Genomic DNA, 16,490 nt, shown 5'->3' with positions numbered 1-16,490 from the left:
AAATTTATAAGTAGGAATAAAACAAGGCAATAAAAGCAAAACAAGTCCTGTCTGTGTTTGACACTTGAACTAAGACACATAATGACCAAAGAAAACTAATATTTCTGAAGTAAGCTTAGTTTTATCAAAAAGATGAGTAAAGCAAATACAAGTCACCTCTTATAAACTGATGTGAACTACCATTCGAGAAAAAAGCACACAATTTACTACTGCTAAGACCAAGAATTATGACCCTGTAGACCCTGTACTAAATACATTAAAAAATATATAAAAACAAGAAAGATAGAGTGTCGTCCTTAATCCAATTTCATTGTTCTTACATATTCTACTATAAAAACTACTATTTCTTAATAGAATTTCAAAATGTTCATAAATTTTACTTGAAGTTTGTCTATGAAATCAGGTTGAAGTTTCAAAATGCTATTTAAATATAATGACAAAATGAACAAATCAATTTCCCAAATGATAAGTTTAGCAAAGTGAGGCAGGGGAGAGATAATGACCTTGAAGGCGGCTTTCCCAGGGCGAGGCTTATCCACCGCACTCCAGATGTGCTGGCCCCTGTGATTTCCCCAAATGCAGGAAACTTGATCGCATAATTTGTGGTGGGGAGAACTGCGTTTGTGCTCTCTCCTGGAAAAAAAAAAAAAAAAAAAGTCAATGTGAGCAGAAATAGTAAAATCAAACTTATTTTACAAGTGAGGCTGTGTTCAAATTTCTTTAAGTCTCATGAAATTTCACCAAAGATGCATTACATGTTGAGTATCTATACTCTGAAAATTGAACATTTCAAATATTCCAAAATCCGCAACTTAAAAAGAGTACTGACACTAATGTGCAAGTGGCATTATGTATAATAATAAAATTTGTTTCCATGTTCAAGATTATAAAAACATGGTATGACACTGCATTCAGGTATCGTGCATGGGAGGGTATAACAACAAATGATATGTGTTGACTAAGAGCCAAGTTTAGGATATGTGACTATATATACATGTATTTTCAAAAGAGCATGTTCATATGAAGCATGTAAGAAATTCTATATTTAAAAATGGTAAACATTCAATATTTGCTAATTGCTACTCTTGTGGAAGTACTCAAAATACAAATGAATACCATTATTGTGTATCCATTTTTAAGAAATCCTCCAAAATTTTAGTGCATCCGTGATCCAAAATGTTAGAATATATCATCTTATATCATCTTATATTCTCAGTGAGACTGTTATGAAGTATCATATCTGTAGAAATGTGTATAGAGATTTTTTCAAAAAAGTAAAAAGAGCTCTTTCTTGACTTGCAAGATGGCAGGTGAAAAAACTGAGAAGCCAGACACTAAAGAGAAGAAACCCGAAGCCCAGAAGGCTTCTGCCAGTGGTACTAGTAAAAAGGGTAAGGTGAAGAAGGCAATAAAGTCCAAGAAGGGGCAGCCCCACTGCAGACAAAACCCTGTCCTGGTTAGAGGAATTGGTAGATACTCCCGATCTGCTATGTATTCCAGAAAGGCTTTGTAGAAGAGAAAGTACACAGCTGCCTAATCAAAGGTTGAAAAGAAAAAGGAGAAAGTTCTTGCTATGATCACAAAACCGGTCGGCGGGGACAAGAATGGAGATACCTGCCTGGTTAAACTTCAAAAAATGCTTAGATACTACCCTACTGAAGATGTGCCCCGAAAGCTCTTTAGCCACGGCAAGAAATCCTTCAGTTAGTATATGAGGAAACTTCGAGCTAGCATCATCCTGGCACCATCTTGATCATCCTCACCGGGCGTCACAGAGGCAAGAGAGTGGTCTTCCTGAAGCAGTTGGCCAATGGCTTGCTACCTGTGACTGGGCCTCTGAGCCTTACTCATGTTCCTCTATGAAGAACACACCAGAAATTTGTCATTGCCACCTCTACAAAAATTGACATCAGTAAAGTGAAAATCCCCACACACCTCACTGATGCTTACTTCAAAAAGAAGCTGCGGAAGCCCAGACACCAGGAGGGTGAGATCTTTGACACAAAGAAAGAGAAATAGCAGGTTTCAGAGCAGCACAAGGTGGATCAGAAAGCTGTGGCCTCACCGATTTTAGCAAACATCAAAGCTGTTCCTCAGCTCCGGGGCTACCTGCAATTCATTTTTGCTCTGACAAATGGAATTTATCCTCGTAAATTAGTGTTCTAATCTTATAAAAACCTAATTAAATAACTGATACATTTTTTTTTAAAAAAAGTAAAAAGAGAAATCCCATTTTTCACATAGTGGTAGTGCACACCTGCTTTCCTAGCCTGCAGAAATCAAAAGCAGGAGCATTGCCATGAGTTTCAGGTGATCTTGAACTACACAGTGAGTCTAAGGCTAGCTTAGACGGGGTAAAAGACTTTTATTAAATAAAGTAGAAATTTCGGGTGAGACTGTCTCAAAATACAGGGGAAATAAGGGCAAGGTGCAGTACATCAGTGCTAAAACTCGGTTCAGTTTTGAGCACTGAAATAGGTGTGTGCATACATAATGGAAGAATATTCAGCCATGGAGAAGCATGACATAATGTCACCAATTAGTGGGTGGGTCTTGAACCCATAACGTTATGCTACATATGGGAGGCAGAAATGTCAATATCATATTCTATATTATATGGGAATCCCAAAATATGAATTAAGGGGTTAAATAAAGGAGACATGGTAGCAAAGAGAGAGGTAGATTGTTTAGAGAATGTTAAGAAGTTCAGTGGGAGGGAGAGGAAATAGTCATGGAGGAAAGGTATTGAAACTATTTCTATGATTGCCACTTGAATTTAAGGGATTTGCCTTATTCTACTGAATGTTTAATTAAGAACCTTTTCCTCCAAAAAGCTTTGGTAAATGTAAAAATGTATTAGTAATCAAGTCATTTAATCCTTTGTGAAATTATGAAAATAGCATATACCTAATCATAGATTACTGTAAATCTTTCCTATAAAGATAATGCTATCCAACTGTTTGGATAGCCTTTTCTTTTAAATAAGATTTTCCAAGATCCTAGCAGCAATCTTTTACAGTATTAGCTTTTTTTTTCTTTTGTACCAAGTATTAACCCCATTGCTCCCATATACTAGGCAAGCTCTGTTGCTGAATTATATCTCTAGGACTTACTTTGAGACAGTCTCACTAAATTGTCCAGACTAGCCTTGAACTTGCAATATTTCTGCCTTTGTGACCTGAGCAACATGGGCCACTGTGGCCGGCAGCTTTCTTTCTGTAAAGAATGTCTTCTAAGCAAATGTAAAAGTAGGAAAAGTTTCTTAGTTCACATGAGATATTTAGAACAAAAATTTATCAAAATCCTTTGCACATGGTATAAACTTTGCTAAGTAATTTCATGACCTCTACCATAAATACTAGACGCCAATTAATGCAGCCTAATTCTTATGTGCAATATCTTGGTATCTTCAAATAAATAAAAAACAAAATAGCATGTTTTGCAAAGCTAAAAAATAAAAATAAAAATAAAGAATTACGCACATATGCTATACATTGGTTCCTCAAAATGGAAGTGTTATGTACTGCAATCATATCAGTTATAAACTCCCAAGTGTATATATCAACAGTGTTTAACTTTCTTTTTTAGCTTTATAGGAGCTAACAGTTAAGGGCTTGCTGAGTCTCGGAGGGGACTTTGGTTTTGGTATTTTCAACAATGCTGACCCTGCTAAGCCTTTGGCAACTCATATTGATAGACTCAATTCACTTTCTCAAAGGAATTTACATGAGTCTTTGAGGGACTAATACCTCATGAGCTCAAAAGCAAAGTTTATGACAAAGAGTGAATTGGGGCCGGGGAGATGGCTCAGTGGAATAAGCACTTCCCTGGCAAGCGCAAGGGCCTGAGTTTTATCCCTGGTTCCGCCAAAAAAAAAAAAAAAGAGAGAGAGAAAGAGTGAATTATTGGAGCACTTCTGGTGGCTTGGTTTTGTGAAGTAGGTAGGTTGCTGGGTGGAAGATACAGGTCATCTTATCATGTGTGAGTTTGCACAGTAGCCCATGCTGTGTCTCAACATGGTGTGTACTTTTATTTTTGGTTTTACTTTCTTTTTGTTCAGTCCAAATGCAACCAGCAGAGCTTGTTTCTCTCATAACAGTTTACCCCATGCTTTTCAAATAAACTTTTATACCACATTAAAAAACAAAATACAGGTCAATAGTACTAGGCTGCTAGTATTCACGTTTTCTTCCTTTCCCTGTGTGCTTGTCTGACCCTCATGGCGGGAGCAGCTTTCCAAACTAGCAAGGCTTCCACCATGCCACTTCTGTCCTCGGGAGGACTCCAGACTGCAGCATCCACAAATTGCAGTCAAATCTCTCCTCTCAGTTGTGTCAGGTATTGTGTCTCAGCAACAAGAAAGTGACTAAGACAGTCTGTTGCTTCACTGTCCAGGGTTCTTTTTCTTTTTTTATGTATTTAGTACAGGGTCTCAGTACTAGATCAGACTCATAGTGATCCTCCTATTTTCAGCCTCCCAAGAGCTATGATTACAGGCGCGTGCCATCATGCCCAGTCTCAATTGCTTCTCAGCACGCCCTGGGGGCAGGGCTGGCACCGCAGGCCAGGGATCGAACCTCGGGCCCGTGCACTTGATTACAGGCGCTTTAATCTGCTGAGCTATTTGGCTGGCCCTAGTGTTATGATTTAAACAGCAAATTGTAACGTTATTTCATTTCTGAAAATAAAAATCAATACTCTTTAAAAATATATTTTAAAAAAAGGTCTCATAAATTTTACATTGACTTTTGGGCATAACGTAGTGTCAAAATGAAATTATGGAATTTACAGCCTTTCATGTGAAGATTTAGATTGTCCTGCTGGGTATACAGAAAGCTGATTTTGAAGTGTGTGCAATTGTCAGGAAAATTTCCCTCTGATGTCTTTGATTTAATCTTTCATCATTTATTACCTTTCATAATGATATTTAAAATCTGAAAATGTAGAAAGAAACTGCGTAGTATTCTTTCATTGTATTACATGGTCCCTAAAATTAAGCCTTAATGACATTGTAGTAATTTAAGAAAACATGCTCGGTGAGACGACAACTATAAATATTTCCAGCTACTCATAATATTTAGGGAGGAGAATCAGTAGTTTAAATTCAGCTGGTACGATATAAAAGACCTTGCTTCAAAGTAAAAATAAAAAATAAAATACAGGTGGTCAAGGACAAAAGGATAGGTGGAGGTAAAGCAAGGACTGCCAAAATGGAAGTGCATCTGGGACCCAGCCTAAGACAGCCCAGGAAATCACACGTTCCAACTATCCACCTAAAGGAATGGCCCCTAATCTTTTTTATTTTATTTTATTTTTTTAATGTATTTAGTACAAGGTCTACAGGATCTCATGACTCATAGTGGTCCTCCTGTTTTCAGCCTCCCAAGTGCTGGAATTACAAGCTCTCACCACCATGCCAAGTCTCAATCACAGTCTCAGCATGCCCTAGGGGCGGGATTGAACCAGGCCCCAGTGTCTGCCTAAGCAGGCCTTTTAAGTCTGCTGAACTAATCATAATCTGGATATATAAGGGCACAAGGTCTTAGGGACAAAGTCTTTTTCAGACTCCTTACCTTTTCTCCAAGGCAGTTTGTTTTTGGCATCTGTTTTTTTTTTTTTTGTTTTGTTTTGTTTTGTTTTGTTTTTTAAAGGCGGGAGGTTTTAGGTTTTGGGGGTTTTTTTGCTTATAAATACTATAAAGCTTCTATTCCTATACTCAAGTTTTTGATCCGTGATACCTGTTCACCCTGCCCCAACAGTATGGTACCTTGCTTCTGTGTTTTTTGTTTTTTATTTATTTTAGGGGGCAGGGGGTGTTGGGTTTTGTTTTGTCTTTTTGAGACAGGGTCTCATTATGCTGTTCAGGCTGGTCTCGTACTCACTCTGTGGTCTTAAATTGCAATGATCCTCTTGCCTCAGCCTCCTAAGTGCTAGGATTACAGGCATGTACCATCACACCCAGCTGGTACCTTGCTTCTGAATAAGAAGAAAAATCAAAGTTAGAAAATGATTTATAGGCTCACAGACACTGCTATTTTTTCCCCTTTGAACTGCTTCTGTGTAATCTACCCAGTAACTGGTGATGAGCAGACTGGAGGATACCATTGGCTGCTGATCTGCAGCCAGCCAGTCCTGGGCTCAGAACCACTCACAGGGAATCTTGGGACTTGGTAGGGGAGGAATGGACCAGGTGTGAGACCCAGGATTTGAATCTCTGTACGCTGTAACTGAGTAAAGATGAAGGGACGTTCTCAAACCTCTTCTGAAACAAATAGGTTCTAGTGCTGTGTCCACAGGCAGGTGAAACAGAAGAGCAGCAGTCATAAAATCATCTGAGGGTCAGAGATAGAAAACTATCTCCGAGTACGAGGTAGAAAACTGCAGAAGGTAAGAAAAGGCAGGGAAGCGCTGCAGGGCGGGGGTGGGGTGAGAGAAAAGGGGGGGTCCCTGGACAGGGGAGGCACCTCATTCCTGGTCTCACCTGAGTGGAGCAGCCTGGATCTGGATAGGAGGGCAGGTATGCACAGTATCGAGTGACAGCTGAGAAACTGGACTCCTGAGGGGGGTTGAGCTGAGGCGGGCAGAGACTCACCTGCCTGCTGGTGGCCTGTGGCTTTATCTAGGGGCACATTAACTCACCCTTCCATCAGAGAGGGTGCCTGAGCCTTGGGGTGAAAGAGTACCCAAAACAGGTTGGCACACTCATGAGATCAACGTGGTCATGAAAAAGTGTGACCTAGGTGCGAACAGAGACCCAGGCCACTTAGCTGACTTGTACCACTCTCCCCCCACAGGCTTGGTCCCTGCCCACCCTGATGACTCTGTGCTGGATGCCATGGAGGTCCCCGCTTCTCTGCACGTCATGCGGGCATCCTCTCTGCTTCTGCCCTTCCTCAGTTTGCTTGTGCTGGCCTCAGGTAGGGCTGTGGGCCATTTGTTCTGTCCCCTCCTCAGAAAGCAACATCAGCTTGCAGTCCACAGGGAGGAAGGGCCATGGGGACTGGCTTCTGTGGCATTATGGGCATATTCCCTGAGTTTAGATTAGCTCTGCCCATCAGAAGGGCTGCAAGGAAGGCTGCATGTACCCTTGCAGATTTTTAAGTCCCAACATTTTAAAGATTTTTTAAAAACCAGATGAAATAAAGTTCAATAACTTATGTTTAATCCCAAATAACTGGACATCACCGTTACTTAAATACTTAATGTAAAATAGTGCCAATGAAAGTTAATATTTTATGATTCTAAACCTCCAAAGGCCTGTATTGTATATTTATAATTAATTTTAATCAAAACTAGCTGGTGGGTACTGGAGGAGACAGTTCGTGCTGCTTATCCTCCACAAGGCCCCGGGTTATAATCATCTATGATAGAAGTACAGAATTGCTTTGCACCCCCCTGACCCCCGGTACCGGGGATTGAGCTCAGGACGTTGTGTTTGCCAGGTAAGCGCTTATTCACTGAGCTATCTCCCTGGCCTTTTGTGTGTGTGTGTGTGTGTGTGTGTGTGTGTGTACGCGCACGCACGCGCGTGCAGGGTCTCACCACATAGCCCGGACTCATAGTGATCCTCCTGATTTCTGCTTCCCTAGTGCTGGGATTATAGGTGCGCACCACAATGCCCAGACTCCATCACCAGCTCAGTGCACCTGGGGGTGGGGCCAGCACGGCATACAGGCCAGGAATCAAACCTTGGCCCCTGCACTTACCTAAGCAAGCACTTAGTCCGCTGAGCTATACTGCTGGCCCTAAGGCACCAGGCTAGATCAGGAAGTGGAGGAGAAAGCTGTGATAGCACAGAGGGTGCTGGGGTTCTGTCCATGGAACATTAGTAGCCTCCATTGGAAGGGCTTCCACAGGGTGCTGTCCATAGCTAAGGCTCCTGGTCCTCAGAATCCTCAATCCAGGAAGCCTCTGTTGCTTGGGAAGAATTTGTCTACCCCTGGGAGTGTCCACTTACTGCCACCTTAGATATTTCATGACTACAGTCTCCTCTTGATTCTCCTTCCTTTGCACAGCTCAGTTTACAGTCGTGGGGCCAGCGGGTCCAATCTTGGCCATGGTGGGAGAAAATATCACATTACCCTGCCACCTGTCACCTGAGAAAAACGCTGAGGACATGGAGGTGCGGTGGTTTCGGTCTCAGTTCTCCCCTGCAATACTTGTGTATAAGGGCGGGAGAGAGAGGATAGAGCAGCAGATGGAGGAGTACCAAGGAAGGACCACCTTTGTGAGCAGAGACATCAGCCAGGGCAAGGTGGCACTGGTTATCCACAACATCACAGCACACGAGAATGGCAAGTACTGCTGTTACTTCCAGGAGGGCAGGTCCTATGATGAGGCCATCATGCATGTCAGGGTGGCAGGTAAGTCACTTCATTTTGTTCCACTGCCTCTTCCCAGTGTGACTTTTTGGGAAACATTTCTATCCTAACCCTGGGCAGCTATAAGCCAGCCAGTTTCTGTTGCAATCCATCTATACAAGGGAGGTAGCTTCCCTTGTCCAGGGCCTCCCTGAGAGGGTTTGCTGAGCTCAGCTATGGCATTGCTTCCTGAGAGGCACCCAGAACTTAGCTAGGAACTTCAGCGGGGCAATGAGTAATTCCTGAAGCTAATTCCTGGGCAACTGGCAACTTGAGAGGGAGAGAAGCCACATCAGTAACTTCACTGGGATGCCCAGAGGACTCCAAAATATAAGTATCTTATTGATCAATAACTGCTGTTTTTGGACCGGGGAGATAGCTCAGTAGAATAAGCGCCTGCCTGGCAAGTGCAGGGTCCTGAGTTCAATCCCTGGTACTGCCAAAACAAAAACAAAACAAAACAAAAAAGTTTTCCTTTTCTCCAAATACTAAGTGCAGTGACAATGACTAAGAGGTAACTAGGTCACTTCATTAAGCCATGACCATCCGTAGAAAACTTGTGCTGGGCTTGGCGGATCAACAGCAAAAGCAAGCGAGAATTCTGTCAGGAGCAGTCTGGCCAGCTTCAGAACAGAAGTGACAATGAAAATGGGATTTCTAGGGATGTATTAATAATAGCTTTGTTTCCATACTTGGTTTTTTTCTCTGTTGGGTTCATAGGCTACTATCTCATGCTTATTGAACCCCACAGAATATTCTGTAGGACTTTTTCCCCCAATTTGCTAAGTTATTTTAAGTCTTCTTCAAGTTTTGTCTTCAAATGTACAACTAATTCCTCTCACCTTGGAAAAAATTAAATTGAGCAGGAAGCACTAGACTGAAGTGAGTGTTTTGATTTTCTGAATTTTAGGGCTGGGGAGCTGGCTCAGTGGAATAAGCACTTCCCTAGCAAGCACAAGGGCCTGAGTTCAATCCCGAGTTCCACAAAAAAAAAAAAAAGAAAAGAAAAGAAAAAAAGTGCTTCCCTGATTTTCTGAACTTAGGACAATTTGTTTACTACATGTAACAAAGGAAAGGTTGATGATCACTGGACACATGGCTCAGGATAGAAATAGCCCAGGACCCTGCACCTGCAGCTTGTTTACACAACCAGCAGTTTCTTCTATTGTTGTTTATTTTTATTGTAATAAGAAACATATAACATTAAATTTATCATATTAACCTTTATGTTTTTCTTTACAGTCCAGGACCTCAAGCATACTAAGCAAGTCCTCTAATACAGAGTTACATCCCTTCCTCCTTTTTTTTGAGACGGGGTCTCTCACCAAATTGCCCAGACTGTCCTTGAACTGGTTACAGTCTTCCCTTAGCCTTCTATAGTTTGCATTTTAATTGAAGACTCTTTTAATGATAGAATACAGAGGAGTCTGGATTCATCGAATTTTTCTGATGACATAAATTGAGATGATGAGATTGGGGTTTGAAGTATCTCAGGTACATTCAGATCTTTCCAGTAGGAAGCTGTTGTATTATATAGGAAACAATGCAAAAGTCGCCGCATGCACTGAGCACCCGGTGGATAAACACCTCTTTAGTAAGCAAATGGTGAGGTCTGCATGATTACTTTACCCTCACTCCTAAAAGCAGCCACCCCTGAGCTGGACAGCTCTCCACAGTTCCTTTTATTTCACTTGGCCAGGAGAAGGAAACTGTGACAGGAGGTCAAGAGGCTTCTTATAATCGTAGCAGCCTAGCATGTTTCTGTGCTTCAGGAGACTGAAGCCCCTGAGAAAGCCAGGAGCAGAACATGTAGTCCTGGGCATGCCTGTTCAGGCTTGGACCACTGGGAAGAGGCTGGCAGAAGGAAGCGAAATCAAGCACTTGCAGACCATGTATGCTAGGTGGCGCTGTGAAGGGCAGGTGGAGGGCAGCGTGGGACCATCCTTTTTGCTCTCGAAATCTCAGGTTTATTTGGCATACTGGTCTCCTGGCCTCCCCGACCTCAAGGTTCTTCCTTTTCTTCATCTTTCCTCCTCCTGCTTCTTTCTCCCTCTCTTGATTTCTAGTCTCCTTTCCAGAAGGCCCCTACAGAAATGTTTGGTATGTGTGTGTTCAGTTCCTCTGGGTGCTTCCTCTGTTCACCTCCTTTTCCCTGGGGGGCTGCACCATTAAGAGCTGACTTTGTAAGACATGATGGCTGAGCTAACACTGCCCTATTGATTATCTGATCCCTTGTTCTCCCTTCCCAGGCCTGGGCTTCAAGCCCCTCATAGAAATGAAGGGCCACAAGGACGGGGGCCTCTGGCTGGAGTGCACATCTGCAGGGTGGTATCCAGAACCCCACGCAGTGTGGAGGGACCCCTATGGTGAGATCACTCCCTCCTTGGAGGAAGCCTGCACTGTGGACAGAGATGGCCTCTTCACAGTCACCATGGTTGTGATTATCAGAGACTCTTCCGTGAGGAACATGACCTGTTCCATCAGTAACATTCTGCTTGGCCAGGAGCTGGAAACGGTGATTTTCATCCCAGGTTTGTTTTGTGCCCTCTGGAGACTTGTCATGTGAAGGCAGGTGCCTTGGCAAACAGAGGGGAGCTTGTGGAAGTGGGGGTGGGAGGGGCCTGGGCCCTGAAGCACTGGACACGGTTGGGCTGAGACCTTTTCCCTTGTCACAAGGAGCATATGAAGTGCTGCCAAAATACATGAGTAGCAGCCTCTTCTCTGAGGGAAGATCTGGCACTCTCTTTCCTAATAAGATCCTGGTACTACAACGAGTAACAATAAGAATAATTCTGAGAATCTACACCTGTTTGAGCTAGCTGAAGGCCTCACTTCCTGCTCAGGGGATTTCTAGAATATCTACGTGAGCTCATAAATTCACTCAACAAATACGTAACAAGCATTCCTATCATTTTGTTTTGTGAAATTCTATACCATTTATAATCATTTTTTGACATTTTTTTATTCTTTGAAAAATAAATAAGTAAAATAAAATTTTAAAAAAGAAACTGAGAGTTAATCACTGGCATAATATATGAAGATCCATGTTCTCACAGCAGTTACATGCTAGAGAGATAGAGAGTAGTATGTGCCATGATTAATTAAATTAAGTGATTAAACAATTAAATTATTATATCAGAACATGATAAATACTGTAGGAAAAATTATATAAGGAGGGGAAGGGAGATTGGAACATCCCACTTCTCTGGGATATTTCAATTATTAACAGGTTGGTCAAGGGAGAGTTTGTTGTAAATATGGGAACTGAACAGACAAGGGAATAAGACATCAGATACTTGCGAGATTGTGTGACCTGCGTCACAGAGCCGTGTGTGCAAAGGGCCTGAGGCAGGCATGTGTCTGGCAACAGCAAGAATCTCTAGAGGTGACGCTTGTGTGGCTTGGATGGAGAGAGTGCCTTCAGAGACAGTGAGACCACGTCAGAGTAGTAACGTGTGCCAGAGACAGACTTTGGTTTTCAGTGTGAAGAAAGGGGAAGTGTTTGAGTTGGTGTAGTGGCATAGTCACATGGTGTCAGAGCATTGACTGTGCATGGCCAGGGCCACACAAGGAGGAAGGAAGTGGGATATTCTAGACAAAACAATGATGGCTCACACCAGGGTGATGGTTGCGGTGATGTGGTATGACTGGTAAAGGTCACTGACAGTCCCACAGCGACTCTGCTGCTAGTGCTGTCTATCTCCTGGGCTCTGCTAGTGCTGAGCCCACCTCTTTCTGTCCACTGTGTAGCTTCTGGGGAGAAACCATGGGAGGGGGGACAAGGGAAGAGGGTGCTTCAAATCCTGGCATCCTGTGTGTCACTGAGAGGGGCTTTTCTGGTTTTCTTTTCAGAGTCCTTCACACCCAGCCTGTCTCCCTGGACAGTGGTTCTGGCTGTCAGCCTCGCTATTCTGATTCCCTTCATGTCTGGTACAATCTGCCTCATCAAGAAACTCCACAGGGGAAAAAAGAATGAGTCAGAAGAAAAAGATAGTGAATATGAAGAAAGAGAAAATGCACGTAAGAAACTGGGGCAAGAGGCTGGAAGATGGCTCAGTAGAATAAGCGCTTGCCTGGCAAGAGCAAGGGTCTGAGTTCAATCCCTGCTTCTGAAAAAAAAAAAAAAAAAAAAAAAAAAAAACTAGGGCAAGAATGTGTGGAAAAAAGAAACAGAACAGCAAATAAAAGGTAAAAGAGTAGGAGGACAGTTTGCAATCATGGAGGGAGCTCCACTCTGGCAGGCATCAGCGTGGGGAGGAGAGCAGAATCTCCCAGAGACAGCAGCAGAGAGTGGAACTCACAGCCCCTGAAATAAGCCCCCTGAGCTATCCTTCCACCACCCCACCTCCAAGCATTCCCTCGTCACTGAGTTCGTTCACTATCCAGGCCAGCCTGAGGTACCGGACTATAACAAAAGCAAGCCTAAAAGAGCACAGGTGCTATCAGCTACCTGACTGTGTATCATTCTGATTCCTGTATTGGAGGGATAAAGATGTTGACGTTAGAAAAAGGGCCAACCCTTACATCACCTAACATGAATCCAAATTCACTTCCTTCTGCTGAGGACTTTACTTTGTTTCTTTTTCAGAGCAACTTCAAGAGGAGCTGCGTAAGTTTAGCCTTTCCTGCCCTATTCTAGGTATAGTCTGTGTCCTACTTGGGTAGCCATTGCCTTTCTTATGACTTCACCTCCCTATCATTTGCAGGATGGAGAAGAAGCCTTGTACATGCTGGTGAGTGCCTCTGACATTCCCTCTGAGCCTGAGCTTTCTCTCCAATAGCCACCCCTGGGGAGGAGCTGAACAGGAGGCCAGGGCTGGGGTTGGGAAGAGCAGGGAATATAAGTGGTTCTCTACAAGGAATACCCACAGCTTTTACAGTTTACTTGCTACAATCCTTTCCCTTTTTTAGATTAAGTTAATACATGATTACCAGATGTCTTGCTTACTTTTCTCTCATTGCTGAGACCAAAAAAAAAAAAAAAAAACAAAACCAAAAAAAAACCCAAATGAAAGAGGGAGAGGCTCATATAACTCACAGTTTGTGGAGGTTTCAGTCCATACTCAGTTGACTCCAAGGCAGAATGGCACATTGAAGAGGGCAACAATTCATAGTGGCAGAAAACAGCAAGAGAAAAGAAGGAGGAGCAGCAGAAAGCAAGCCTCTTTGTCTCCCTCCTGGAGCATGCAGGCGACCCCCCCAGGCCAGGCATAGCACTCATACGCAGCACTGGACCATGGATCAAGCAAAAACTAGAAGCCTCCCCCATGACTGTACGAGGCTTGGGGGGACTTCTAGACATGGATGAGGACACTGGAGTTCTTTGTTATAGAACAGACCTCCTCTAGAGTTACATGTTAGTAGTTGTTGCTCTTCAATCCTGGGTTAATTTGAAAGAAGACGTGTTAGCTAGTTTATAACCCAGAAGGTGGTATAGACTGCCCAACTGAAGTTGTAGGAGAGTGGAAGGAGACAGTAAGTTTCTCCACATATGACTTAAGGTTGCATAATCTGCTATCCCAGAATGCCTTCCTGCTCCCAGGAGAGCACTGGTTCTCCATGAACAGTCTGGGGAATGCAAAGCATGCAAAAGGGAGACATGAATCCATGTGCCTACTCTTAAGGACCACCTTGCACTTGATAAGTTGTCACCATCAGCACAAAGCAGCAAATAACATCTATTTTACCAAATACCATGCCACATGGGCTTTTCTTTTTAAAACAAATGTCAACATTGTCACAAGTAACCTAGGAAACCATCTCAAGTTGCCACAGTCAGATATATCTCGAGGGAGAAATGAGGAAATCATTTTAATTTTTTTTTGGGGGGGGCAGGGCAGAAACAGGGATTGAACTCAGGCCCTTGCGCCTGCCAGGGAAGCGCTTATTCCACTGAGCCATCTCCCCGGCCCCAAGGCTAGGAAATCATTTTAACAGAGTAAGAAAAGTAGTAGGCTAAGGCAAGAGGACTGCTGCAAGTTTGAGGCCAGCCTGGGATGCATAGTGATTTCAAAGTCAGCCTGAACAACAAAGCAAGACCTTTTCTCCACCACACACACATACACTGAGCAGACAATATTAAATGCAGATGGGAGAGAGGGACCTGAAGCCTATCCTGTTCCCAGACAGGATATCCCTGTAGGCTTCAACCTATATTATTAAAGTAAAGCTGGATGGAAATATCACACACACACACACACACACACACACACACACACACTTGCCATACCTCTTGGGTAGCAGGTTGGCTTTGGGGGACATCTGTCCCCTTATTTACCCTCTGTCAGTCATTTAACTGAGTTGTTACCTGGCCACTGGAGTCCAGTGATAAGATCCCACAGTCACCAGACACCACACAACCTACTTTAACTCCTTTACTGATTCATGGTTTCAGGGAGCAGTGAGAGTCTCTTTGTTGTTGTAAGACAAGTTGGATGGTTTCTAACCAGAGAAGGATCCAGAGATCATATGCTATACCGTGTATACACAAGGGGGCTGAGAATTCTGAGAAAATAGGAACCATTAACACTGGCTCATTTGCTAACCTGTCGTGGTTCCCGAGAGCCTTGATTTTCAGTTACATAGAGAGACAGAACTGCAGCCTCAACAATTCCCGATCTGAGCTGCCTGGGATCAGAGGGTCTTCATGGAGAAGCTACCACATGAAGAATGTGCTATCTGTTTTCTGGGGATTGAGGAAACTGCACTAAACTAAGGCTTTTTCTGCAGCCGATGTGGTTCTGGACCCAGACACTGCTCATCCAGAACTCTTCCTGTCAGAAGACAGGAGAAGTGTCCGCCGGGGCCCCTCCCGGCAGAGCCTGCCTGACAATCCAGAGAGGTTTGATTGCCGGCCCTGTGTCCTGGGCCAGGAGAGCTTCTCCTCAGGGAGGCACTACTGGGAGGTGGAGGTGGAGAATGTGATGGTATGGGCCATCGGGGTTTGTAGAGATAGCGTTGAGAGGAAAGGGGAGGCCCTGCTGCTTCCCCAGAATGGATTCTGGACCCTGGAAATGTTTGGAAATCAGTATCGGGCCCTGTCCTCCCCAGAGAAAATTCTTCCCATGAAAGAGCACCTTTGCCGTGTGGCTGTTTTCCTGGACTATGAAGCTGGAGATGTTTCTTTCTACAACATGAGAGACAGGTCACACATCTACACATGTCCCCTCTCAACCTTCTCTGGGCCTCTGAGGCCCTTTTTCAGACTGGGTTCCGATGACAGCCCCCTCTTCATCTGTCCAGTGTTCACAGGGGCCCAGGGAGTCGTCATACCTGAGGGTGGCCTGATTCTACACAGGCCAAGGACCTGCCCACATCAGGACCAGTTCTCTGGTCTCAGAGCCATGTAAGAAAGCCATGATCTTCTCTGCTACCATGGCACTTCACCACCTTCTTCCCTTTAGTCACAGGAGAGAGTATCTTCTACCTGCCTCACACCTAGCTTAGGCCCAGCCCAGTCCTCCCCCTCTGAAGGCCTTAGTGGCTATGCTGGTTGGAGCAGGCTGAGTATTCTTAGAGAACGGCAGAAGTTACACAGCTTGAAGCTGGAGAGAACATGTGAGAGGGCAATGGACAGAAGTAGTGATTTGATACCAGGGTGAGGAGGTTGAGCCAACTGGTACACTATGAACATGAGCAAGAACTGTGGGAAGTACCAGGATGTGAGAAGCGCATAATCTCCAATGTGGAAGACGATGACAATAACACACAGAAGTGGACCAGGACCCAGACCTGGCATGTGAGTGGAACCACCAGGGGCCTGCTGGATCCTCATTCAACCCAGAGTCCAGGCCTGGTGTATAGGCCCAGTGTGGAACCCTGCAGCAGAACTCCCTGCAAAGAGGCTGGAGGCAAGACCCACCCAGCTGATCCAGGAGCAGAACACCTTGCCAGAGTGGAACAGCAGGCTCACTTCCAAGGGCTGCAACAGGAAGAAGTGGAGCATAGCAGCCAGACCCAAGCCACACCCACCTGGATGAGTTTCAACTTGATAGATCTGGACCTGGTGCTGAGGTATTAACTCTATCTAAAGTCTATACCAGGGGCTGGAGAGATGGCTCAGTGGTCTAAAGCACCTACTTAGAACAAGCTTAGCAAAAGCATCAGGGACCGCGGTTCAATCCCCCAGCA

The 16,490-nt window shown here is 44.0% G+C and overlaps 1 protein-coding gene and 1 non-coding gene across 3 annotated transcripts; both read left to right on the top strand.

Moving 5' to 3' along the window:
- The first annotated feature begins 476 nt into the window (after positions 1–476).
- Positions 477–636, top strand: LOC111812299. The gene has a single exon (XR_002817836.1). It is a non-coding gene; the product is annotated as a U1 spliceosomal RNA (small nuclear RNA).
- A 6,199-nt stretch (positions 637–6,835) lies between these two features.
- Positions 6,836–16,083, top strand: LOC101566875 (butyrophilin subfamily 2 member A2). 2 transcript variants are annotated; one of them, XM_023699975.1, is made up of 8 exons: positions 6,836–6,917; positions 8,016–8,363; positions 10,610–10,891; positions 12,213–12,400; positions 12,512–12,548; positions 12,949–12,969; positions 13,067–13,093; positions 15,090–16,083. In XM_023699975.1, exons 1-8 carry the CDS (start codon positions 6,836–6,838, stop codon positions 15,707–15,709), a joined length of 1,605 nt encoding a protein of 534 aa, XP_023555743.1. In that variant the 3' UTR covers positions 15,710–16,083. The 2 variants fall into 2 exon arrangements, with proteins under 2 accessions (XP_023555743.1, XP_012372124.2); XM_012516670.2 differs by lacking the exon at positions 12,512–12,548 and having other exon boundaries at positions 6,840–6,917; positions 12,213–12,380.
- Positions 16,084–16,490: the final 407 nt, after the last annotated feature.

This window comes from Octodon degus, unplaced genomic scaffold (genome assembly GCF_000260255.1).
Source record: "Octodon degus isolate 3935 unplaced genomic scaffold, OctDeg1.0 scaffold00119, whole genome shotgun sequence".
NCBI lineage: Eukaryota > Metazoa > Chordata > Mammalia > Rodentia > Octodontidae > Octodon > Octodon degus.
Note: the sequence above shows the minus strand (reverse complement) of the source record. Positions and strands in the feature narration are given on the sequence as shown.